We start from the raw sequence: 25063 nt of genomic DNA, 5'->3' as shown, positions 1-25063 counted from the left end.
ACTGTCTCAGAACCTATTAATAATATTGTACAATTTAATCATCAATATTTCAGAAGCAAGATGACAAAACAATACTTGCTGACTTACACTATAGCTCGACGCGTGTTAAATATAGAGAATTTTTCCGTGACACAAGCTTTATAGGTTTTCCTACTAAAAGTAGAAGTAATTGAAATTAAAGAAAATAGACGGGAAACATTGCAATTATCCTAAAAATTAGTTCAAAGATGGATTCTAATCGCATAAAGCTATATTGAGCTATATTTAATCGCATAAAGGTATGGCAAATTTAGCAGCATAGTTCACTTTCCTGTGATTGGTGGCATATTAATCTATAATCACGGATCTAGGGAAGAGGACAATAACATATCTACTATAAAACATAAAAATGCATTAAACTGTACTATAAGAGAAAAGGGAACACCGGACAGCAACTTGGCCAGCACAACCTATGTTTCTTGTTTAGACACCAACCACCAACATGGCCATCAACGTCAATGTTCCAAAAGCAAAAGAGACACCAGGCAGAAACAAGGCCAACACCAGCAATGTCCCAACAGCAAGAGAGATACCAGGCAGCAGCACGGTCAGTACCAGCAAAGTTCCAACTGCAAGAGAGACACCAAGCACCAATACGGGCAGCAGCAGCAATGTTCCAACAGCAAAAGAGACAACAGGCAGCAACACGGCCAGCAGCAGCAATGTTCCAACAACAATAGAGACATACCCATAGCAACACATGCAAAGAGACAATCAAGACCGAAAGCAAAGAACAATAATAAGCAAGTAAACGGCAGATCTAAAAGAACAGCAATGACGATGTATACGGCAAGAAAGATTATCAAGTAGAGCAAGAAAGATAAGAATAACCACCATATGATTGCAAAACTACAAACCAATAAGGAAGAGTAAACTAGATTGGAGAAGTTGGTGTTGGCTACGTGAACTTCAATCAAGCACTCCCAAGGGGCTGGTTACCCTTGCTCGTGTTAACCTTGAAAGAAGTTCAACGCAACCAAACAGACGGGATTCTAGAGAGAAGAAAAGGCTGGAAATGCAACATCCATTGGCTAACATACTACTATACCCATAGCAACACATGAAAAGTGACAATCAAGACCGAAAGCAAAGAACAATAATAAGCAAGTAAACGGCAGATCTAAAAGAACAGCAATGACGATGTATACGGCAAGAAAGATTATCAAGTAGAGCAAGAAAGATAAGAATAACCACCATATGATTGCAAAACTACAAACCAATAAGGAAGAGTAAACTAGATTGGAGAAGTTGGTGTTGGCTACGTGAACTTCAATCAAGCACTCCCAAGGGGCTGGTTACCCTTGCTCGTGTTAACCTTGAAAGAAATTCAACGCAACCAAACAGACGGGATTCTAGAGAGAAGAAAAGGCTGGAAATGCAACGTCCATTGGCTAACATACTACTATACCCATAGCAACACATGAAAAGTGACAATCAAGACCGAAAGCAAAGAACAATAATAAGCAAGTAAACGGCAGATCTAAAAGAACAGCAATGACGATGTATACGGCAAGAAAGATTATCAAGTAGAGCAAGAAAGATAAGAATAACCACCATATGATTGCAAAACTACAAACCAATAAGGAAGAGTAAACTAGATTGGAGAAGTTGGTGTTGGCTACGTGAACTTCAATCAAGCACTCCCAAGGGGCTGGTTACCCTTGCTCGTGTTAACCTTGAAAGAAATTCAACGCAACCAAACAGACGGGATTCTAGAGAGAAGAAAAGGCTGGAAATGCAACGTCCATTGGCTAACATACTACTATACCCATAGCAACACATGAAAAGTGACAATCAAGACCGAAAGCAAAGAACAATAATAAGCAAGTAAACGGCAGATCTAAAAGAACAGCAATGACGATGTATACGGCAAGAAAGATTATCAAGTAGAGCAAGAAAGATAAGAATAACCACCATATGATTGCAAAACTACAAACCAATAAGGAAGAGTAAACTAGATTGGAGAAGTTGGTGTTGGCTACGTGAACTTCAATCAAGCACTCCCAAGGGGCTGGTTACCCTTGCTCGTGTTAACCTTGAAAGAAGTTCAACGCAACCAAACAGACGGGATTCTAGAGAGAAGAAAAGGCTGGAAATGCAACATCCATTGGCTAACATACTACTATACCCATAGCAACACATGAAAAGTGACAATCAAGACCGAAAGCAAAGAACAATAATAAGCAAGTAAACGGCAGATCTAAAAGAACAGCAATGACGATGTATACGGCAAGAAAGATTATCAAGTAGAGCAAGAAAGATAAGAATAACCACCATATGATTGCAAAACTACAAACCAATAAGGAAGAGTAAACTAGATTGGAGAAGTTGGTGTTGGCTACGTGAACTTCAATCAAGCACTCCCAAGGGGCTGGTTACCCTTGCTCGTGTTAACCTTGAAAGAAATTCAACGCAACCAAACAGACGGGATTCTAGAGAGAAGAAAAGGCTGGAAATGCAACGTCCATTGGCTAACATACTACTATACCCATAGCAACACATGAAAAGTGACAATCAAGACCGAAAGCAAAGAACAATAATAAGCAAGTAAACGGCAGATCTAAAAGAACAGCAATGACGATGTATACGGCAAGAAAGATTATCAAGTAGAGCAAGAAAGATAAGAATAACCACCATATGATTGCAAAACTACAAACCAATAAGGAAGAGTAAACTAGATTGGAGAAGTTGGTGTTGGCTACGTGAACTTCAATCAAGCACTCCCAAGGGGCTGGTTACCCTTGCTCGTGTTAACCTTGAAAGAAATTCAACGCAACCAAACAGACGGGATTCTAGAGAGAAGAAAAGGCTGGAAATGCAACGTCCATTGGCTAACATACTACTATACCCATAGCAACACATGAAAAGTGACAATCAAGACCGAAAGCAAAGAACAATAATAAGCAAGTAAACGGCAGATCTAAAAGAACAGCAATGACGATGTATACGGCAAGAAAGATTATCAAGTAGAGCAAGAAAGATAAGAATAACCACCATATGATTGCAAAACTACAAACCAATAAGGAAGAGTAAACTAGATTGGAGAAGTTGGTGTTGGCTACGTGAACTTCAATCAAGCACTCCCAAGGGGCTGGTTACCCTTGCTCGTGTTAACCTTGAAAGAAGTTCAACGCAACCAAACAGACGGGATTCTAGAGAGAAGAAAAGGCTGGAAATGCAACGTCCATTGGCTAACATACTACTATACCCATAGCAACACATGAAAAGTGACAATCAAGACCGAAAGCAAAGAACAATAATAAGCAAGTAAACGGCAGATCTAAAAGAACAGCAATGACGATGTATACGGCAAGAAAGATTATCAAGTAGAGCAAGAAAGATAAGAATAACCACCATATGATTGCAAAACTACAAACCAATAAGGAAGAGTAAACTAGATTGGAGAAGTTGGTGTTGGCTACGTGAACTTCAATCAAGCACTCCCAAGGGGCTGGTTACCCTTGCTCGTGTTAACCTTGAAAGAAGTTCAACGCAACCAAACAGACGGGATTCTAGAGAGAAGAAAAGGCTGGAAATGCAACGTCCATTGGCTAACATACTACTATACCCATAGCAACACATGAAAAGTGACAATCAAGACCGAAAGCAAAGAACAATAATAAGCAAGTAAACGGCAGATCTAAAAGAACAGCAATGACGATGTATACGGCAAGAAAGATTATCAAGTAGAGCAAGAAAGATAAGAATAACCACCATATGATTGCAAAACTACAAACCAATAAGGAAGAGTAAACTAGATTGGAGAAGTTGGTGTTGGCTACGTGAACTTCAATCAAGCACTCCCAAGGGGCTGGTTACCCTTGCTCGTGTTAACCTTGAAAGAAATTCAACGCAACCAAACAGACGGGATTCTAGAGAGAAGAAAAGGCTGGAAATGCAACGTCCATTGGCTAACATACTACTATACCCATAGCAACACATGAAAAGTGACAATCAAGACCGAAAGCAAAGAACAATAATAAGCAAGTAAACGGCAGATCTAAAAGAACAGCAATGACGATGTATACGGCAAGAAAGATTATCAAGTAGAGCAAGAAAGATAAGAATAACCACCATATGATTGCAAAACTACAAACCAATAAGGAAGAGTAAACTAGATTGGAGAAGTTGGTGTTGGCTACGTGAACTTCAATCAAGCACTCCCAAGGGGCTGGTTACCCTTGCTCGTGTTAACCTTGAAAGAAGTTCAACGCAACCAAACAGACGGGATTCTAGAGAGAAGAAAAGGCTGGAAATGCAACGTCCATTGGCTAACATACTACTATACCCATAGCAACACATGAAAAGTGACAATCAAGACCGAAGGCAAAGAACAATAATAAGCAAGTAAACGGCAGATCTAAAAGAACAGCAATGACGATGTATACGGCAAGAAAGATTATCAAGTAGAGCAAGAAACATAAGAATAACCACCATATGATTGCAAAACTACAAACCAATAAGGAAGAGTAAACTAGATTGGAGAAGTTGGTGTTGGCTACGTGAACTTCAATCAAGCACTCCCAAGGGGCTGGTTACCCTTGCTCGTGTTAACCTTGAAAGAAGTTCAACGCAACCAAACAGACGGGATTCTAGAGAGAAGAAAAGGCTGGAAATGCAACGTCCATTGGCTAACATACTACTATACCCATAGCAACACATGAAAAGTGACAATCAAGACCGAAAGCAAAGAACAATAATAAGCAAGTAAACGGCAGATCTAAAAGAACAGCAATGACGATGTATACGGCAAGAAAGATTATCAAGTAGAGCAAGAAAGATAAGAATAACCACCATATGATTGCAAAACTACAAACCAATAAGGAAGAGTAAACTAGATTGGAGAAGTTGGTGTTGGCTACGTGAACTTCAATCAAGCACTCCCAAGGGGCTGGTTACCCTTGCTCGTGTTAACCTTGAAAGAAGTTCAACGCAACCAAACAGACGGGATTCTAGAGAGAAGAAAAGGCTGGAAATGCAACGTCCATTGGCTAACATACTACTATACCCATAGCAACACATGAAAAGTGACAATCAAGACCGAAAGCAAAGAACAATAATAAGCAAGTAAACGGCAGATCTAAAAGAACAGCAATGACGATGTATACGGCAAGAAAGATTATCAAGTAGAGCAAGAAAGATAAGAATAACCACCATATGATTGCAAAACTACAAACCAATAAGGAAGAGTAAACTAGATTGGAGAAGTTGGTGTTGGCTACGTGAACTTCAATCAAGCACTCCCAAGGGGCTGGTTACCCTTGCTCGTGTTAACCTTGAAAGAAGTTCAACGCAACCAAACAGACGGGATTCTAGAGAGAAGAAAAGGCTGAAAATGCAACGTCCATAGGCTAACATACTATACCCAAAGACGATGTATATGGTAAGAAGTTTTATCCTTCGTTGTCAGAGAAAGATTCCTTTAGTCGATTTACCCAATCAATGTAAAAATGGTATTCGTCTTTGGTCATCGTTATCCACCCTGCTCCTTTGTATTGTTGGACAACATTTCTGTTTGGGAATTCAACCATGTATCGTCTTAAGCCCGGGGTTATCTCTTCAAAGACGTATGGCTCAGCATCCAGTTTAGACTTCCAATCTTGATAAGTCTTCAATTCTTCCTCCGTACAAGCAAGGTAATGGAGTCCAAGTTTTAGTACCTTTCCTTTTGCCTCTTCTTCAAAACAATATCTTTTCACAGGCGTGTTTAGGACAAGAAGGATCAAATTGCGCCCATACATCCGTATCAGATTTTCTTCCTTAAAGTAACAATAGTTGTCTTTACACCACACTTTATCATAATAAATTACATGAACGATGAAAGCATTATATCGTTGTTATTATATGTATGCATGAGTAATTCGCCACAATAACTGTATTTACCAGTTATAAAGTTAAAAAGAAAAAATACAATTATATAAATTAACAACAAAATAAACACTCCTAATTTCAGTGGCCCGGATGGTGTTTAAATGTCAAGCTGACCTAAAGTCCATAATTGTCCCCTTAGGGGTGCTGGTTTACCAGGAAAAAAGAGAAAAAAGGGTGATACAGGAATTTTTGACTGTTGTTAGTTAAAAGCCAGTCCTTGATAGTAGACATATTTGCTATCTTCCTCTTTCACTATACTTTGGAAAAAGTTACCTTTGATCTTATGCCTGGAGGTGTTGATATTAGATGTTAATTTTAGTGCTGATGAAAGACCCTAGAATCCATGTTTTGGACCCTAGGTAGGCTAGGCACGGCTGTGCAGTATTGATTTAACGAAATCCTAGATCTAGTTTAAACTTTAATCTGCGCAATATTTGTTCGTGGTTGACCGGATAAAATATTTTAGCACTGTACGTTGGGGCCATTTCTTGGAGACATTTTAACCTTTGACACAGACACAAAGGTTTATCCTGTTTTCGTTGGGAGCCAATTTATAGCCTTGAATTCTGTGACGCCAATATGTGCTGTGTGACCCAATATGTGCTGTATATTTTCAAGCCACAATCTATTAATTACCCATGCGAAAAAGGTTACAAGGACTTAGATAGATGAAAATTCTAAAAAATGATACAAATCAGATTTTATTTATATAGAAGAAAAACTATGGCCTTGGAAAAATACCTTCTGGTAGATTTAAGTTACTTACAGATATAATTGGTTACTTACATCTGTCTCCAAATGATAAGGGCAAAATCGCTGGAAATAATCTTTTAACGATTCATCAGTTGCAAAATCTGAAAAAGAGATTTTCAGTTAGTTGTAGAAATTTCGTTCCAGTTACTTAGGGTGGTAGAAGGTCATTGACGTAAATTATAATGAAACAAAGATGAAAAAAAAAAGAAATTGTTCACCATATTTGAACATCATACACAATTTTATGTTAAATTGTAATAGTGGGAAACATAAATTTGAAAAGAACAAAAACTCATACAATTAAAAAAATCTTATTTGTTTCGAAAAAGATTTACCTTGCCAGATTGAAGGACTAGAAAGCTTGGTCACATGGCCATTAACAATGTTGTATGCCAACTGCTGCCGTACATAATCCATGTCATACAGAGAAAAATCGAAGTTGGTAGAGTTGGCTTCGGAAATCATACCGCATATCGAAAATAATCCACATTGGGTGCCGCTGCTGCCTTGGAGGGGAAAAGAAATTTTCTTCCTTCTAAATTCGCAGACTTGGTTGTGCGAAAGAAAAGAAAGACGTTTCAAAAGAGTGTCCACCTCCTCTTTGTGTTCCAGGCCCAAAGAATCTAAAACTGAATAGCTGGATGAAACATTATTGATAGAAAGTACCCACCAGTGCCTTCCAGAACTAATTGGAAGGAGCAATAAATCTTTGCTGGGAGGTACAAGAGTAGCTTGACTTTTAGAAATCATGGTAGAAGGGTTCAAAAGTCTTGTGGCTAGCAATGAGTCCATAGCATATACGCTAGGAAATGATTTATTTATTGCTTGGCAAACTGAGCAAATTATACTGTCATTTATAAAATTTTCACCACCAAGACTCCTTACATCATGGGCTGTCACATGTTTAAAGACAGAAGATATTTCTTGGCATGCATTCACAGTGGAGTTATGGCGCATAATTTCAAAGACGGTAAAATTTATCTTTGGCTGCAAAGTATCAGCATCATCTTCAATGAAGACGTATTTTTGCTTTGGAATGTGATACGCAGCAAAACCTGAGGAGTATGAAAGTTGCCAAAGATATGTCAACCCACTCTGAATGCTGTAAATGGAGGGGCCTTTAATGCTATCAAGAATGATCATATCATGTTCCAAAAAAACAATGGTTACAAAATGGTTCATGGAGTCAGCTATAAATAAGCGGTCATTTCTTTTAATCTCCAATATTTTAAGCAGATTTTTAAACAGTTCATCAGGATTTTCGTCAAGATGGCAAGGGTTAGCATTTTGAAAAAATAGCTTGAAATTATTGTCAAAGCGGATGCACTCATAGCCTTGATCTTGTGCAACGCTGATGATAACGTCAATGCTATAGTCTCCTGAGAGTGATCTTTGCTTTTGGAAATCGTTGCTCAGATCTTCTCTCAGAGCCATTTCCAACCAAAGACAGTCGGCAACACTGTTAAAATCATGCGGAGTTAGATAAAACTTGTTGATGGTATTATGCAAAGCACACATGCCGCAAAGTGTTGTGCTACCTTGAAGTTGCATTTTGAATCGTTCTCCTTTAAAATCAAAGTTAATAAGTTTCACATGACTATCCACATTAAATGGGTAGTCTGAAAAGACAATTTCTATAAAATATTCAAGGTTTGATTCAAAACCCTTCCCTTTATTTCCTTCAATTTCACAAGAATCTAGCTTGTGAAGAAATTGTCTTACAAGGTCAAGAACTTGCACATTAGTGCACGAAGCCAAAATGTTGTTGCACTTTTCTCTAGCACGAGCCAACAAGTTATTATGTGAAGATGTAAACCCTTTTTTTGCTGCTGTGGGAGATAATTTGACCGTTTTGGTCTTTGGAAGAGTTGATTCCTCATCAAAATTTTTATTTCTTTTTTTTGTCCCTTTACCAGTAGCTGTATTGTGTTTTGGTGAAAGATTTTTCCTTTGCAAACCACACCGTTCAACGAAATTTAGTGCCTGTTGTCGGCAACAAGAATGGGAACAAGTGTCTGTGCTTTTAAAACAGTCAATGCACTGGTGGTCATCTTCTTCAAGAAAGGAAATGATTTTGTCACTCAACCAGACTTTCCTTTTTCTTTCCCAAGCCACAGTACCATAAAGAAAAAAAGGAAATCCGGCCTGTTTTAGTTCGTCCATTCCCCTCAGATATGCAGAATGCATATCACACTGTTGTTGACCACTAGATAAACTATACAACTCGGCAAGCACTCCGAAATCCAGCACTTCAAAATATTTCGCAAAAAAAGAATCTATGTTTAATCTTAAAATTGTTTTTGTGGTTGGTCGTTTTTCTTTGTAGATCTGTCGTCTGACTTGAAAAGCAAAATCTGATACTGCATCTAATACTGCTTTTCGGGTCTTGTTGCCTTTACTTGTGGGCAAAGAAGAGGAGGGGTCAGAAGATGTGGCCTCATTATTGTTTTTTTCGAATAGAACCATTTCTCCTTCAAATAAAATTTTTTGGTAAAAGCTATCTCCATCAGGAAAATTAAGCTTATACATGGAAGAGGGCAATACCTCAACAACTTCGGCAATGACATTTAATGGCAAAAATGGGTCATGGTTTTTCTTTATACCTCGACCAGTTTTCATGTCTGGGTTCTTAACCAGAACTTTGTCACCAACATCAAACTTGTCACCTGGGGAATTTTTTAGATCCCTCTCGATGTTACGGTGGATAGTTATTTCAGTGGCCTCCAAAAGCTTGAGGTGATTCAGGAACCTTATTTTTGACAAATTAAACAGACAAGAAGAAAACTTACGACTTTCAAAATCTGATTCCTGGCTACACTCAGTTTCTTCTGCCTCCATCTCGCCTGAATCATTACTATCATCATTTGAACGGTCTACAAAAAGTGTTTTTGACAAAGAGGAACCAAGACATGACTGCATTATCTCAGTTGCTGGAATGGTTTTTACAGAGGAAACATCAAAAGAAGAGGAACAATCTAAAACTTGTTTTTGAAAACTATCAACCTCACACGTACCAAAACTACTTTCATCTCCACTGACAGAACTTGTTGCAGATTCTTCATCGTCGGATTGCTCAGCATCAACATAGGAAGATTTAAGGATGCTGTCTTCAGGTACAACAGAGAAACCAATGGTGTTGCAGTCACGATTTCTATACACTCTGAAGGGGATGTCATCAATTGTAAAATTATAAGATTTGTTTATTTTATCTGCAATACCAGGAAGTAACAGTGGCCACATTTTTGCCTGTTCTTCATGTGGTGAATTTTGCAATAACTTTCTAAGATATGCCTTAACTGTTTTGTTCAAGTTCTCAACTTGCCCTTGATGTCTTGGTGTATAAGGTTTCCCCCTCACCATTCTGAAATTATAATCCTTACTGAACTGCCTAATTAGATTATTTACAAATTCTTTGCCATTATCAGACTGAAGGATGTCAGGTGCACCCTCGACGTCAAAAAGAAATTTTATCACCCTGTACACCATTTGAGCTGTCTTATATTGCAAAGGGAAGAGCCAACAGAATTTACTAAAACAGCATTTTATGGATAGAATGTAACGGAATCCCCAAGGATTGTTTTTCATGAAAGATCTCTTAGCTGGAGCCATGTCAATAAGATCATACTGAAGTCTTTCATGTGGACGAAAAGAGCGAATAGGCTTCGGAGGCGCAATCTGTGTCGAGGGAAGAGGTGTGTTAATACGACAAGATTTGCATCCTTTTAAGAATGACCGAATTTCCTTGAAAATTCCCTTGAAATAGAATTTAGAAGTGAAAATCTTGCTCAATGCATTTATGCCACCAGGGACACAACACGTTTCTCCACCAATCGTTTTAGTGTAGTGAAGATCTTTAAGAACATCGAGCACATTTTCCTTACATATCACCTCCTTTGAATCGATACATGTCTTCGAAGATTTGCTATAGGAATGATGCATTACTACTGGAAGATCGTTGTATCTACCTAAAACCAACTTTCCATGGCTATCAAATTTAAGGGAGTAAATTGGTTTCTGGTGGTTTCTGGAAAAAAATAAGTTGCTGCTTTTTGTGGCTAAAAAAGTCTTGATAGAAAGTAGCTGTGGCTTTGAAAAAGTTTTCATCATCAAATTCTTAGCGAATTTTGGATGGTGTCTGATTACTAAAAATTTCAAAATCATTATGAGCAAGGGTTTTGTCATTGGGCCCTTAAAAGAAAGATCTGCTGATGGTTCAACAGTATGGCTCAAAATTTTTGACAAAATCCCCTCGTCTTGTACTGTGGCGGAATGTGCTGAGGAGGAGTTTGTTGAAAATAGAGAAGGTGTTGGAGATGAGTCATTGTGGTTAGATAGAGATAAAAGTTCGTCAGATCCATTTGAACTTTCTATACCTTCTTGACAAGCGTTATCAGCTGTATCCCCAACTGAATCTGAAAAAAATCAATTGAAAATAGGCAGATGTATTCTTATAAACCCTAGCAACGAAGGAGTAGCATCCAAGGGAGAGGGCAGAGGACAATTTTCCCTGTTCTTTGAATTCATTTCTTTATTGATTGCTAGCCAAGCATTTTCTACCATATTTCTATACCTATTGTAATTGCGATCGGCGGAGCAAACAATTAGAGCTCTTTTTTCATCAACAGAGTCTTTGAGCTTTCAATATTCCGAACATTGACGCTTAAATTGCAGACCTAGAAACTTTTAGGCATATATTATACTTTTCCTATATCTATTGATCAGATTGGTTATCGTAAAACTGGAAAAAAACCGAAAACTGATTTATATGAAATGCACCACAGGAGGCAGGGGCATCGCAACGATGGAGTTGTGGGTTGACAGCGAACAAATTTCTCGACAAAGCTCAGTATGAAAAACAGAGTAGAGCCGTTTCCGGCTTATAGAGTAGAGATTTGTTCCGGAATTTTTTCTCACCTGAATTTCCAAAATTATTTGTCAAACTTTAGAAAAAGGAGACTGAAGTCTCCAAAGACATAATTACCAAGGGAGCACAGTGGGCACATTCCTATTTTAAGCCTCTTTTAGGTGACCCTTTATTGCTTACGTTTTTCTCCTACTTTTAAAATTCTCCTTCCTACAACTATCGTTGCCCCTGCCTCGACAACACATACCATTCTCATCAAATAGAAACTCGAGTATCTCGTTTATCTGCTGCTCATCTGTTGCCATTGTGATGAATCTGAAAAAGGTGCAAATTTCATTCTGGATAAGTTAACGCAAAAGAGACACAATTGAGTTTGTGTAAAAAGACAGTGAAGTGAGGCTAGCTTGACTCGAAATTACCAAGGAATAGGTTTTGAAAGTTTTGGAAACATATACAGTATCGATTGTAGAAATTTTCGTATTGTCTCGTTTATGTTCCTCTTACTACAGGGACGTCGTAGCTAACAAATTATGTAAGACCCATTACAAACGTTTTTACTGCTTACATTTTTAGTCTTTTTGTTCTTTACCGTCCTTCTCTTGCCCTTGTCAGACAGTCAATTACCAGCTTCTTCGTCACATACTATTATCTACCTTTCTATTCACTTCTCTCCCAGTTCCCCAGCAATTTTCGTTTTACACATTTAACAACATGTATTGTATTAGGTGGGTTCCCTTTAGCTTCTATTTATTGAATTTTTCCATTGTAATTTAGCATGGTAAGTAGGATCCATTGATTTTGTAAATTTATTACTGATGAAGCCAAAGCAGAAAATCTCTCTTCCGTGTAAACGGCGTCTAAGGCAATAATTCCTTTAAGTTTATGGCGGAAAATCTTCCACTGCACAGCATTTTCTCACACTTTTTCTTTAGAAATTTTGTAAATACAGAAGGTATTGTTAATGTGTCTTTAATTACAGTTCTGTTTCTCTAGTTTTCACAGTTAACACAATCGTTGCTGAGGTAATGTGTAAACATGTTTGACTAACTCCAATATGACTAATCCCACTAATATTATTCTTATTTCTGATTGGTTGCTGAGGTGTAATTTGCTTAATCCAAAATTGTTAATCAGTTAGTTAGTTCGTGGCTGATTGTAGTTGGTTGATGAGTTGATTGATGTAGGAGAGAGATTGCACGTTTATATTTATTGGTAATATCTTTCGGTTTACCCAGCCTGTTTCTTTAGTTTTACTCTTATTACGTGATAAAGAATCAAATAATGCATGAGGTGGGATTCACCTCAGTTTATATACTATCATTCAAACATTTTACAAAATGAGGGTTTGAATATACATGTGAAATAATCTAATGAAAACTACTGTTAACTGGTCTGTCATAAAGTGTTCGATGTCATAAATGACTGAGCCGTGAACGCTTTGGTATAGAACAAGATGCTTCAGAATGTGGCGTAGGCACTAAATTCCACCAAAGGTGTACATGGTCACCCTTTCTTTGCGCTATGAGGTGAGGGGTCATACACACCCATTAGCGAAATTAAAGGGAAAGCACAGAAAACTCTCATGATTAGGGCATATAGCAATTTTGGTGGAAAATTTCTTTAAATTCCACGACGTTGAAAGAAAATCTAACAAATTTGCCAAAATAAACGGATGAGCTTGAGTCGAAGATGGTGCCATGTGCACCAAACGATCCCCCACCAACGTCGCTGTAAATTGATAAAATTGCTACAAAATTCAAAAATTAACTTTTTAAGCAGGTTATCAAATGTTCAAATATCTTGTAATCTATTTGTTAACCATAGTTGTCAAATCACAGAGATCTGCTGTGAGATTCACGGATTTCAAATTCGTCTCATGCTCTCGCGCCACGGATGTTGTTAGAAATCTCACGGATCTAGCAACATTCAGCCAATTTTCAAGCAATCATTAAGATTTTCTAAATTTTCTCCATTTTGAAACACAATTTTTTTTAAATTGGGCCTTCCTTTGAGTGAGGGAAGCTCGCTTACAATAAGAGTTAAATACTTATTTTCAAAGCCTAAAATCTCTCAAATCAAGGCAATATGAGAAGCCTATGTAAAACAATTTCCAGGGAGGCATTTTTCCGTCAAGTCGATACCAGATACCCTTAGTTGGCATCTATATAATTCATATCATCCGTGCCCCAATCTAGGCCAATATTAAAAACTTATTTGGTGCTTTTCAACCTCGATGTATTTCGTGTTTCACAATTTCGTCTAAGTGAACAAAACACAAAAAGTTGTAAAGATCAAAAGACCAACTTCTTACCATGCAATGATCGCTTTCTGCTTTACAAAGCAAAACTTCCTTTTCTCAGGTCAAAGTAGCATGTGCAACCGCCACAAGAGGAAAGTTCACGATGAAACTCAACTAGGTTAGAAAACGCCCCCGGTTTTCTAGAGAAAGTTCTGCACCATGTGACCTCTGACGTCAGTGCAAGCTCTGCCATCCTTGCTAGCTCTGCCACGCTACACGCCATTATAGTTTTTTGCACAATCTGGGTTTTCTAGTAAATGCTGCCCGATAGCAGAATCGCAGGTTTTAGTTGTAATTTTAGATTTGCAAGACCGAGGTGGCTGTTCCCTTTGGGAATAGGTTTCGTTTCTAATACCAGACGGAACATGTTGTTTTATTCTATCCTCCAATCTTTGGGTAGTGCGTCCTACGTAGCCAGAATCACACTGGCACGTAAATTCAAAAACAACAGAACTTTTTTGTGTGGCAGGAACGCAGTCCTTTTGAATGGACGAAAGGGCCTTTTTCGTACTATAAACAACACATGTAATTAACGGCGCATGCGTGACATGTGACAGGAGAGTGAACCTGTTACATCCATCCTTTCCTTCCTTAATAAAAAAAGTACTTGTATTTTTTGTTTATATAGCGATGTATAACGAGTGTATCAATGTTATGTGCGAATTATAAATGTTTGTTATAATGTAAATTGGCTATAAAATTATTGATTAATATAATTAACGACGTAAACGTGAAAATGCATCTGTGTCTAAAGACAGAACATCAATTCCACCGTGCGAACCACCTTCCATATGGAGGAAAGTGCACGATTTAACTATACCGCGGATACGACCATGTCGAGCTATGATTTCTCTGCTTGGAGGTTACGACTCATACATGCCTGAGAAGCTATGGCTGTCTTAGAGGGTAAGGATATGTACCTAATCTGTAAGCTACTTCAGCTACATCCTTGTTAAAGGCATATGAGTGAATAGGCAATACGCTAGGGGCCTCATCTGATTCGATATTAGAATTTGGGATGTCTAACTGAGAGATGTCAGATGGTCCGGGCTCTGGAAGTACAACTTCCTTTTCTATGTTGACGGGATAAGGACAGTCATGTCCCGAAGAAGCATGGCGCAAATTTAGAAGATCTTGTTGACCATGCGGATGGCCTGTGACGAGGAAGGGGCCATCGAAATTGCGCAGAAAGCGAATTTTTTGACCGCTTTTGCTTAAAGCGGAGTCCTTGCGCATGTAAACGATTTTGCCATCTGGCACGTATAAATGGTGCGAGGCCATATCGTACAATTCGCGTTGCCTGCGGCGCAGATCTGATTTTATGGGGCGACATTGTTCGTGTGCTTGGTGCATTCTTGAAACGAGGTTGTGTGCATAATGATCAGAATGCAGAGGAGTTGGTGGGAAATCTAAAGAAATGGTTTCAGGTGAGGGAGCATGACGTCTATAGATAATAAAAAATGGAGTTATATCGGAAGTTTCTGAAATGGGGGTGGTGTTGTGCGCGTAAACTGCGGGCCGTAAAAGTTCTTCCCACGTTTCCTAGTTAGTTTCACAAAATATATCTATAGCACTGTTCACAAAATATATAAAATCGATGTATGCGTTCGGTTGCTCCATTTAATCTGGGCCTAAAACCAGAGGTATATACTTGGCAGATAGAAAGCATAGTGGTAAGTCTGTGCATAACTGCATTATGAAATTCCCCTCTACGATCGCTTTGTAAACCTGAGGGAAATCCAACCAAGAGAAAGACGTTATCAAGCAAAGCGCGAGCTGCCGTTGTAGCAGTTTTGTCAGGCACAGGAATTGCGCGGAAAAATTGGAAAAGGGAGATACGGTGGTTACTATCCATTTGTTACCAGTGGGAAAGGAGGGAGTTCCCCTACATAATCGACCCCTAAAGTGTGAAATGGGTATTCAAAGATATGAATTTGCATAGGACCATGAGGTTGGTTTAGAGTTTCAAACTTTATACAATCTGGGCAACGGCGCACCCAATTTCGTACATGTTTGAACATATTACGCCAGTAGAAATCTCGTGACAAGCAATTGTACGATGCATCACGACCACGATGCATGCCAATTGGACTGTTGTAGTGTGCATATAAAAGATGTCGCTGAAGGGACGTGTCTGAGGCCACAAAAATCCTAAAATGATCAGGGTCAGACATAAATTCGTCAGCGTAATATCAGATACCATCTATAAGTTTGGCGCGTTTTATGGTTGTATTAAAATTGGTCAAGCTTGAACTTGAGCAAGTCATTTAGTATATAGTGTACGAGAGGTCCTAAATATGGGTCTTGTCGTTGTAATTTAGCGAAGTCCATTCTATTCATATTTAGTGGATTTAGGAATTGTAAGTCTTTATTCCACTCTTTCTGTGATGGTAGATCAGATGTAAGATCGAGGCTCATCTCTTTGCTATGTGTAGAGGTAGCTGTATTTGTATTAGTAGTGTGCACTATAGGAGTGGTGAGTTGTGAGGATATATGAGCATTACAAGCTAGTGAAAGACATGTTATGTTGTCGATGTACGGTTCCTCTGTGTGTGTTATGTCCAGAGAAAGTGCAACGATAAAAAAGTCAAGAGTTTCATAAGGTGGTATGGATAATATATTAGCCCCAGGCGACGCTAGGGGTAAAGGGGCTCGACTTAAAGTGTCTGGTACTACGTTTCCTTTACCTGGGCGATGTTCTATATTAAAATCGAACTCTGCTAATGGTAAACGCCCTCGTGCCAATTTGGATGACAAAAATTTTGGGTTTGCATGATCTGTAATCACCGTGAATTTTCTACCCATTAAATATGGCCTGAAAGGCTCTAGAGCCCATTTTACTGCGAAAAGTTCATGATGAGCAGTAGGCCAACGTGATTCGGTAGGTGAATAGGATCTAGAAGCAAAACGAACTGGCCTAAGTTTGCCTTGGTAACGCTGGGCTAACATTGCACCACACCCTTTTTGGCTGGCTTCGGTGTGAACTTCAAAAGAACCGTCGCAGTCTGGGTGGAAAAGCATTATGATGGGTGAAACTAAGGCAGTTTTAAGGCATTGAAATTCAGCCTCGTGTTGAGCTGACCACGAAAATGAGGCATTTTTTTTAAAGAAGGGCTCGTAAGTGTTGAGTTTTGGCTGCCATATTGGGGATATTTTCCCAAAAATATCCAACCATGCCTAAGAAGCGCTTGAGGCCAGAGCCATTATGGGGTGTACGAAACCTAGAGATGGCCTCAGTGTCCTTCTCAGTAGGATATCGACCTTCTGTTGTGACTTTATGACCCAAAATCTGTATTTCTTGAGAGAAAAATCCACATTTAGTTGGCTTAAATTGAATGCCAAATTGTGCTGCACGTTTAAAGATATTTTCATAATGAGAAAGTGCTTCAGAACACGATGAAGACCAAGAGACACAGTCGTCGATGTAGATGATAAGCCATTGATGATAATCATTCTTGTATCCTGTCATGTAGCTAAATCCCATTTCTTTCTTTTCAAACGTATGCTAGAGGGCTTGTTGTAGGCTATGAAGCATTTTAGAAAAATATTCGAAAAATATATTGAACTATATTGAAAAATATATGCGTTTCCACTTTTGGACTCCTATGGTGATTTTTCTATAGACATGTAGAACTGATTGGACAACTTTACCAGTCATATGCTTGCGTTTTTCTCATTGGCCTATTTTGACGTTTTATACTCTGAGGAATGTCAGACAAGTATGTTGTAAAATTTATGCTTTTTCAAAGCAAATTTAAAATAACGTACCGCAAAAATAATACAGTGGAATACCGATATAACAAACTGTGAAGGGGATCAGAAAATAGTTCGTTATATAGGGAGTTCGTTAACCCGGGAGAAAACGTTTTTTAGGTCTTTTCGCAGTTCACACCTAAAAAACCTGCGATAGGCTTGTTTAGGCTATCTCAAACTTTTGTGTACATTTAACTCCGAATAACCAAGCTGAATTCAATTGCTACTAATGGTTTTAGTCATTTAGAATGAACATCTTTATGAATGAACATCGTATCATTTGGGACCAAGAGATTGGCAAAGCTTGTATCACTTCACTCCTAGTTGGCGGCTGAATGACGTCATCGATTCCTTCACATTCTTATTGGTCTTCTTCTGTGTCTCCTTCTGAGTCTCTCAATAACAGTTTGTCGTCGGTGATTTTCAATGCCTCATATGTAAAGAGTTATTCGTTATTGTCAGTGTACTCATTCGCAGTAATTTTAGACAGGGATGCCTGCACAAAATTAGGGCAGGAGGGGCAGTGTTGGTGCCGAGAGCAAATCGTGGAATTAACATAATCGAACATTCCTATGTGGGGGGGGGGGGCGAGGGTGGGGTAACATGATATAATATCGACTTGAATATGTGCCAACCATACAGCTGGGATTTTTACCATCAAAGATTCCAAACATAAATACAATGTTGACGAAATTATCCATAAGTAAAAATGGCTATTAAATAGCCTTGTCACTATTCACAATACTTGTTTTATAAAAATCATGGCTCTTATAATAAGCTTGTTGTTAAATTGTGATTGCCTGCTAAGTATTTATATCGATCAATCCTCCTTAGGTTCCTGGAGTAATTCTGAGGGAACACGTCTTTTCTTCATCTACTTTTATCTTTACCGCTCTTCTTCTGTGGCCCACCTTGTCACAGACAAACTTTTCATTCTCTGCATTTTTGTGCTGCTTTTATCATCTTTCTTATATTTTCTATTAGATATTAACATAACGAGAGTAGTCAAAGTGGTCATCAATTATCGATAAGATTCTATCGTATTTTCTAATATTTCAGGGCACTTCTTGCCCACTGTGCCTCTCTTCGAAGATAGCAGAAGGGGGAAGCTGCACTTAAAATTTCCAGTACTGCTTCTCCGCGAATTGACCATTGAATGGTGCGTCCTTCGAAATCACAGGCAAATCATGTTTTGTTACCTTTCGAGCAAACAATGTATGTTTATTTTCCTAATAGGCCTTTAGCATTGCAAAATTTAAAAATAAGAAATGCGCTGTAGAGCGGAAACACTCAATAAAAGATCCCGTTCCACATTGCATGCAGCCCGGTTAAGCTTTCACGGCCTCATTCATTCGTTTGTAATTCCCAGAAAAAAAGCTTTACTCAGGTTGATTGAGACATGTAGAGTTGACTTTATACATAAAACATCCGAGAAGACTTTTAATTTTTATAAACAAGATATCTTTATGAAAAGCTGATATTGATGTTTTGATCAAAAGCAATCAAGTAAAAGCTGCAATTATGAGAATGTAGCCAGTTTAGAAGTAATCTGTGGAGTTAAAACCGTTTGCGGACCTGGATCTTGTACGGTTTTGGTTCATGAGTGATATAAACAAAGCCATCAAGTTTTGGAAGATCCTCCTTGTTGCCTGGCAGAAATTCAAACCTTTGGTAAACTTGAGCAAGAATTAGAAAAAGCTCCATTTTAGCAAGTGCCTCTCCAAAACATACTCTTTTTCCGGCTGAAAATGGAAGGAAAGAGTCGTGCGCGCCTGCAATGTAATTGCCCTCTTCATTCAGCCATCGCTCGGGTCGGAAATCTTCTGGATCAACCCAGTGACGCTCATCGTGGTGCATGGCGTACAAATTCAAGAAAACGTGTGTACCCTTGGGGATTTTGTAGCCAGCAACGGATGTGTCGCAGGTGGTAGAGTGTGGAACGGCAAGCGGCGCAACGGATGCCATCCGTGCGGTTTCATTAATGGCCGCTTCGAGGTAGTTAAGTGCAGGGCGGTCATCCATGCAAGGTTTCCTCGTGCGCCCAATCACTCGATCGAGCTCCTCGTGAATTTTCTTCTGTGTCTCTGGCCACAGTACGGAGAAGGCAACAAACCAATTCATAGTTGTGGTTGTTGTTTCAATGCCCGCATTGAAAACATCAGCCATAATCATCATCATATTATCCTCCTTCAAATATCTGTCACTAGATTTGTTTTGTTTTATTTCCTCATCTGCGGCATCAATCAATGCGTCAGTGAAATCGCGGATGTTTCCCTTTTCAAATGTCTCGCGGTGTTTCTTTAACCACTTGCCCAATATTGGGTCTCGCAAACTTCCAGATTCTCGTAACAAACTGATGTTATGATTCGGAAAGTGCCTCATCCACGTCAGAAAATCGACTCCATTTGCTCCTGCGATGCCTTCAAACATCAGTTTATTGTAATACATAATTGTTGTGAATTCTTCGTCATCTATGTTGTATTTCGATCCGAATACAATTTGGCAGATGACATTGGTAGCAGCAAGACCTAAAGGACAAACGATAATGGTTAATATTCCGTACACTTAAATAGAACTCACTGTTTCTTATGGAGGAGGGGAAGTGGGGGGGGGGGGGGCTGGAGATTGCGGCGCTAAACGCTTCGAAAAAAATTGATTTTTCCGACGAGGAATGATCCAAGCTAGACACTCTGAGCCAGGGCCGCGGAGAGGATTTCTTGGCCCCGGGTCAAAACGAAAGAAAAATGCAAGGCACACCGGAGGCGACCCTTTTAAGAGGTCCGGGGAAAATTTTGAGACGATGGTTGCTTAAATTACGGCTATTTTGGTTGCTGAAATTGCGATGGTAGCTATTACCTCTCTAATCTTTTCAATATAGTTTAGGTATGACTGGTATTCTATCGTCACAATTCATGCATATTTCTTAACTATAGAATATCCAATTCTTTACATTTAAAAAAGCTTAGGAAGTGAAAAACGTTCAAATACTAAATTTGATCAAAACGGACATGCAGCACCAAAAAGATTTTCACTATTCAAATAATTTGAAAAACTTTACATCTAGCAATCAGAATGCATCCTTTCAATGTCAATAAAAAACTAGTTGATTCGATCTTGGAAGATGCTTGTTTAGACGATGTCCCAAAAATTTGAAGACCAAGAGAAATCAGTCAAGTTTATCTCTATCTTGAATTGAAAGCCAGGACAAGGCCTTTGGTAAAATTCAAGATAATGTCGGCATTGTTATTATTGATAGTGTTACAGCAAAGATGATCAGGTGATTCACGTCGATTGGCGAGATATGGGAGGGGTTCAGAATTCTTTGATTATACATAAGGTTGGAGGAAGATGACCTAACAAAAAAGAGCAAAATTCTGCACAGCAAAAAAGGATGACATATCTCCTAACATCACTGAGGAGTCACTTTTTCTAAGAAGCATCAATCAATGGAGCTGTTGAACAAGCTTAAGCATTTGAATTTGAAACGCTTATTTCCAAATGTTTTCATTGCATTAAGGTTGTTTCTGACTTTGCCTGCTAGTGTTGCATCAGCTGGAATATCGTTATAATGGTCCAAAATAGCTGAAATTTCCAAAAAAAACTGTACTATAGCTCCATAATTTACCCTTTCATCTATGGGCCCCTAAAGTCATGGGCCCCCGGGTCAGTGACCCCCCTGACCTCTCCTCTCTTCAGCACTGCTCTGAGCATACCATTGGATCATACATGAGGCTCTAGTTATTTTTTCAAAGTGCCAACTAGTGTTGAGTCACGTCCGCGTGGGTGACTGTAGCAGAAAAGCAGCAATGTAGCGAGGGAGTGGGCGAGGGGTCTCGAATAGTTGGTTTTTGAGAAGGGTGCAAATCTCTCCTATATAATTGGTACCTCAAGGGGGAAGGGTGATATTTAAGCGAGTATAGCCTTTTAAACGTTTGAAAGAAATTAACTGCAAGAAATACTATGAAATTTAGTTTGTGCTAATCTAAAGGGCGTGTTGGCAAAAAGTTTTGTTGCCTGGCATGAATTTTGAAAGAAATAGCTAATCATGAAATGGAAAGAGCCAGCCTCAAAAAACTACATGTTACTGTAATTGTGTTTGACTAACAAGCCATTGCCAAGTACAAACAACATAGCTCATTTCAAACACATTTGGAATAAGGAGCGTTTCATGGTATTATGGATGTGATCTGCAAAAGTTTCCCCCCTTTGTCAGGCTTGCCTTCGCCCCCAAATCTCGCCACCCTGGCAACGCCACTGCAGAAGAGCATATGAATATAAATATGATCAAATTTCCCATGGAAGAATAAGGCTGTTTACAAACAAGAGACCTCTGCTATTGGTAAGTCGATATTGGTAAGCTTTTTGGAATGAAAAAGGGGGGCTCAGCAACATCCACAATTGAGCAGCTTACAAAATAGCTAAATGTAAAGATAATCAATGGTTTGAATTAATCTAATTAAAGTCAATGGTTTGAAGTCAAAATTTAACGTCCCAAATGAAAAAAATTACGGAGTATTTTAAAATCGCAAAGTCGCATAGTCGATGTTAGAATTGAACAAGTTATGAATGATGATGATATAAAATGAACAAAGCTTACAAAGATTTCTCTTTGGATCGAAGCATTGGCCATCGATCTTTGCAAGCCTTTCCATCAGCTCATCTGCGTGTGTGTTGATTGTTTTCTCAAGTTGCACTCTGTTGGCCCCATACATTTTTAGTGCTTTGTGCGCCAGTTTTCTTATGGTTTGCCAATATGGTCCATAATCAGAGTACACGATGTCAATGCCTCGCCCTGTCTTATGTCCTTTTGCTGCTTCTATCCCCGTGTAGGAAACAGGCCTTCCTGCAAAATCAGTTGATTTCTGAATCAAACTCTCTTTTGCTGATTCAATGCTGCTTATGACGACAACAGGCCAACCTCCAAAATACACGCTGAACACATCGCCATACTTCTTTGCAAGGGCCTTCAATGATTTCTGGGGTTCACTGCCAATAAGGTGGATATTTCCAATAACGGGGAGCGGGATCGGGCCAGGCGGGAAAGATTTTGGGCGAATGAAGATTTTTGCATAGATGAGAGCAAAAAGTACCAAGCCAGCGATGATTAATGTTTCTACAACCATCTTTATAAACCTACAGAAAAAAACAAGATTTGAAAAACAATCATTAAGTATAAGCCACGAGTTCTTCAGTTCATGTTTACTCAAGTTTGTTACTGGAAACGAAAAAAGGTAGGAGACAAGCAGTTGCAGCGAGTGATTTGTGCAATAGCTTCAGAAACCCATACTTCTCTTTTAATATTCGACTTTTGAAATAAGACATATATACTGTAAACAACTAAATAAGACATTCTCAATTCACAATCTGAAATACTGTAAGCAACTGAGAATAATAGCAATAACCAGTTAAGATAACATTCAAATTCAAATTCAGCGACAACAATTTTGGTTTACAATTTATTTTGATAATTAATTAGTTTTGTATAAAATATTAAGATAACTAAAATAACAACGTTTTTGTTAGTATAGTTGCCTAGGATGCTGAGGGAATCGAGACGATTTTCGAGCCCAGCACCCTATTAAGTGAACAAAAATAATGAAATTGGCACAATTAAGTAGCAAAATTACATAGAATAGGGTTATACAGTATGATATAATAACATATTGTATATAATAATAATAATATTACTAATCATAACTACAATAAATTACACTGCATTATTCATATTAGAAAAAAATACGTGTGGAAAGGGGAATCTCAATTGAAAATACGATCTTGAGGATTTTATGTTTCAAACAGGGCTTTTTCTAACTCTAGCCGAACGATGTTTCGATAATAATTCAAATCTTTGGCGTTCGTGACAAGATTATATCTTCTCCATTTTCGATATAAACAATATTTCGCTCTGTCTATTTGCCCTGTAGATTAAAATCCAAAAAGAAAAAACCGATGAAAGCTAAAGATGTTAAAAAGAGAATTAAAACTGTAAAGTGACTTACTAGAAGATTCTTCAAACAGCGTAAAAACACGTCGAGACTCTCCTAAAAGCACCCAACGGCTACTTATCTGCCGATTGGCAATAGAAATATTCGAGGCAATAATGACATAATTAACAGGGCCAAATCAACTGATTGGGTCAGGAGACGAGGAGTTGGCATGTTAATTAGAGGTTATGAAGTGACTCACGAAACTGACCACTGATTAGCGCATGATAAAAACGCATCGTGTAGCCTCGTGATTAACGACAACGCCAAAAACAGCAACAACAACAATAACGGCTGCAGCAACAACGCCAACAACGATATAACGAAAGCACTTACATCCTCAAAACTTTCTACTACTGCTGCTGAAATACACAAAAAGGAAGAAACACAACACAAAGAGAATATCAATAAGTTGTCAAGACACTAAATGCTCTGTAAATGCTTAGATGTCAATCAAGTACGTGATGTTTCCATTTAAAAGGGTCGTGGGAAGCAGTGGCGGCTCGTGACTTTCACAGTTGGGAGGGCAGACCATCAATATTGCGATAATCGATAGAAAGGTCGAGTTTGCAAATTTTTCACTGTATTCATGGCTCGATGTTGATCGTCATGGAAAGCATATATAGATGTGGTTGTTGTTTAGCGATGATGTCATTTTATGGGCAAAATTTTTCTTGCCCCGAATTCCTCCAAATAAGCCAATCACAGGCCGCGTTTCGCAATGCTCGAGGTCGAAAATTAGCTTGTACGCATGTCGGCTAGGGGCAAAAAAAACTTTGCCCGTAAAATGACATCATCGCTCAAGGCACTAGCGGGCCAGAAGCGAGGCTAAGGACGAGACGGGATAGCAAGGAGCTTTTTCTAGAAGAGATACAAACTTAAATAATTAACCACAGTAAGACTATCTTCAAAATTAAATATGAATATCATAGATTTCCTTTGAATCTTTTTGAGGGGGCATTGCCCCAGATGCCCATTAGCAAGAGCCGCCACTGGTGGGAAGCATTGCAATGCTAGGGAAAGTTTGTCAAAATACCTCAGAAATAGAGAGATTTCAAAAACTATATGGGGCTTGAGCCTAAAATTAATGACTCATGATGTCCACATTATCACATAATACGTGAAAGGACATTTACACATTCTTTCTTAACTGCCAAAAGAAAATATAAAGCAAAGACAACGATTTTTTCTCTCTTCAACATTATAAACACACAGTCAGTGAAACTTCGACTGTCGAATTCAAATCTGCTTATGCCAAGATTTCAAAAGAAATTACCTGCTAATATAAATTGTAAGATAGATGTTATATTATAATGATTACATGGTTCATAAGATGGCATGCGAAACTGTTACTAAGGGTGTCACTTGATAAGTGAAACTTGATCTGTAAAAATTGAAAATCAGCGGAAGTCTGTTGTTTTCGTCCACCAAAGAGTTCTTAACTCTATGTCGTCCACAGTCACAGGATTTTATCTGCAAGGAAACCCTGTGTCCTAGAAC

General features: G+C 38.6%; 3 protein-coding genes across 4 annotated transcripts in view; all 3 read right to left on the bottom strand.

Annotated features, from left to right (window-relative positions):
• LOC135694397 (steroid 17-alpha-hydroxylase/17,20 lyase) overlaps positions 1-25063 on the bottom strand; it is a 48956-nt gene that overhangs the window by 22416 nt on the left and 1477 nt on the right. The gene's annotated exons all lie outside the window — the stretch shown is intronic.
• On the bottom strand, positions 462-14057 carry LOC148959788 (uncharacterized). 2 transcript variants are annotated; one of them, XM_089109690.1, is made up of 6 exons: positions 13839-14056; positions 11775-11842; positions 9678-11075; positions 6999-7292; positions 6697-6764; positions 462-5798 (listed from the first exon to the last, which is right to left on the bottom strand). In XM_089109690.1, the coding sequence occupies exons 2-6, from the start codon at positions 11830-11832 to the stop codon at positions 5433-5435; spliced, it is 2184 nt and encodes a 727-aa protein (XP_088965816.1). In that variant the 5' UTR covers positions 11833-11842; positions 13839-14056; the 3' UTR covers positions 462-5432. The 2 variants fall into 2 exon arrangements, with proteins under 2 accessions (XP_088965816.1, XP_088965815.1); XM_089109689.1 differs by having other exon boundaries at positions 6999-11075; positions 13839-14057.
• LOC148959787 (steroid 17-alpha-hydroxylase/17,20 lyase-like) lies at positions 19013-23922 on the bottom strand. The gene is made up of 3 exons (XM_065213116.2): positions 23766-23922; positions 22177-22712; positions 19013-20107 (listed from the first exon to the last, which is right to left on the bottom strand). Exons 2-3 carry the CDS (start codon positions 22700-22702, stop codon positions 19137-19139), a joined length of 1497 nt encoding a protein of 498 aa, XP_065069188.2. The 5' UTR covers positions 22703-22712; positions 23766-23922; the 3' UTR covers positions 19013-19136.

This window comes from Rhopilema esculentum, chromosome 8, assembly GCF_057945365.1.
Source record: "Rhopilema esculentum isolate cy_ngs chromosome 8, ASM5794536v1, whole genome shotgun sequence".
NCBI classification, from domain to species: domain Eukaryota; kingdom Metazoa; phylum Cnidaria; class Scyphozoa; order Rhizostomeae; family Rhizostomatidae; genus Rhopilema; species Rhopilema esculentum.
Note: the sequence above shows the minus strand (reverse complement) of the source record. Positions and strands in the feature narration are given on the sequence as shown.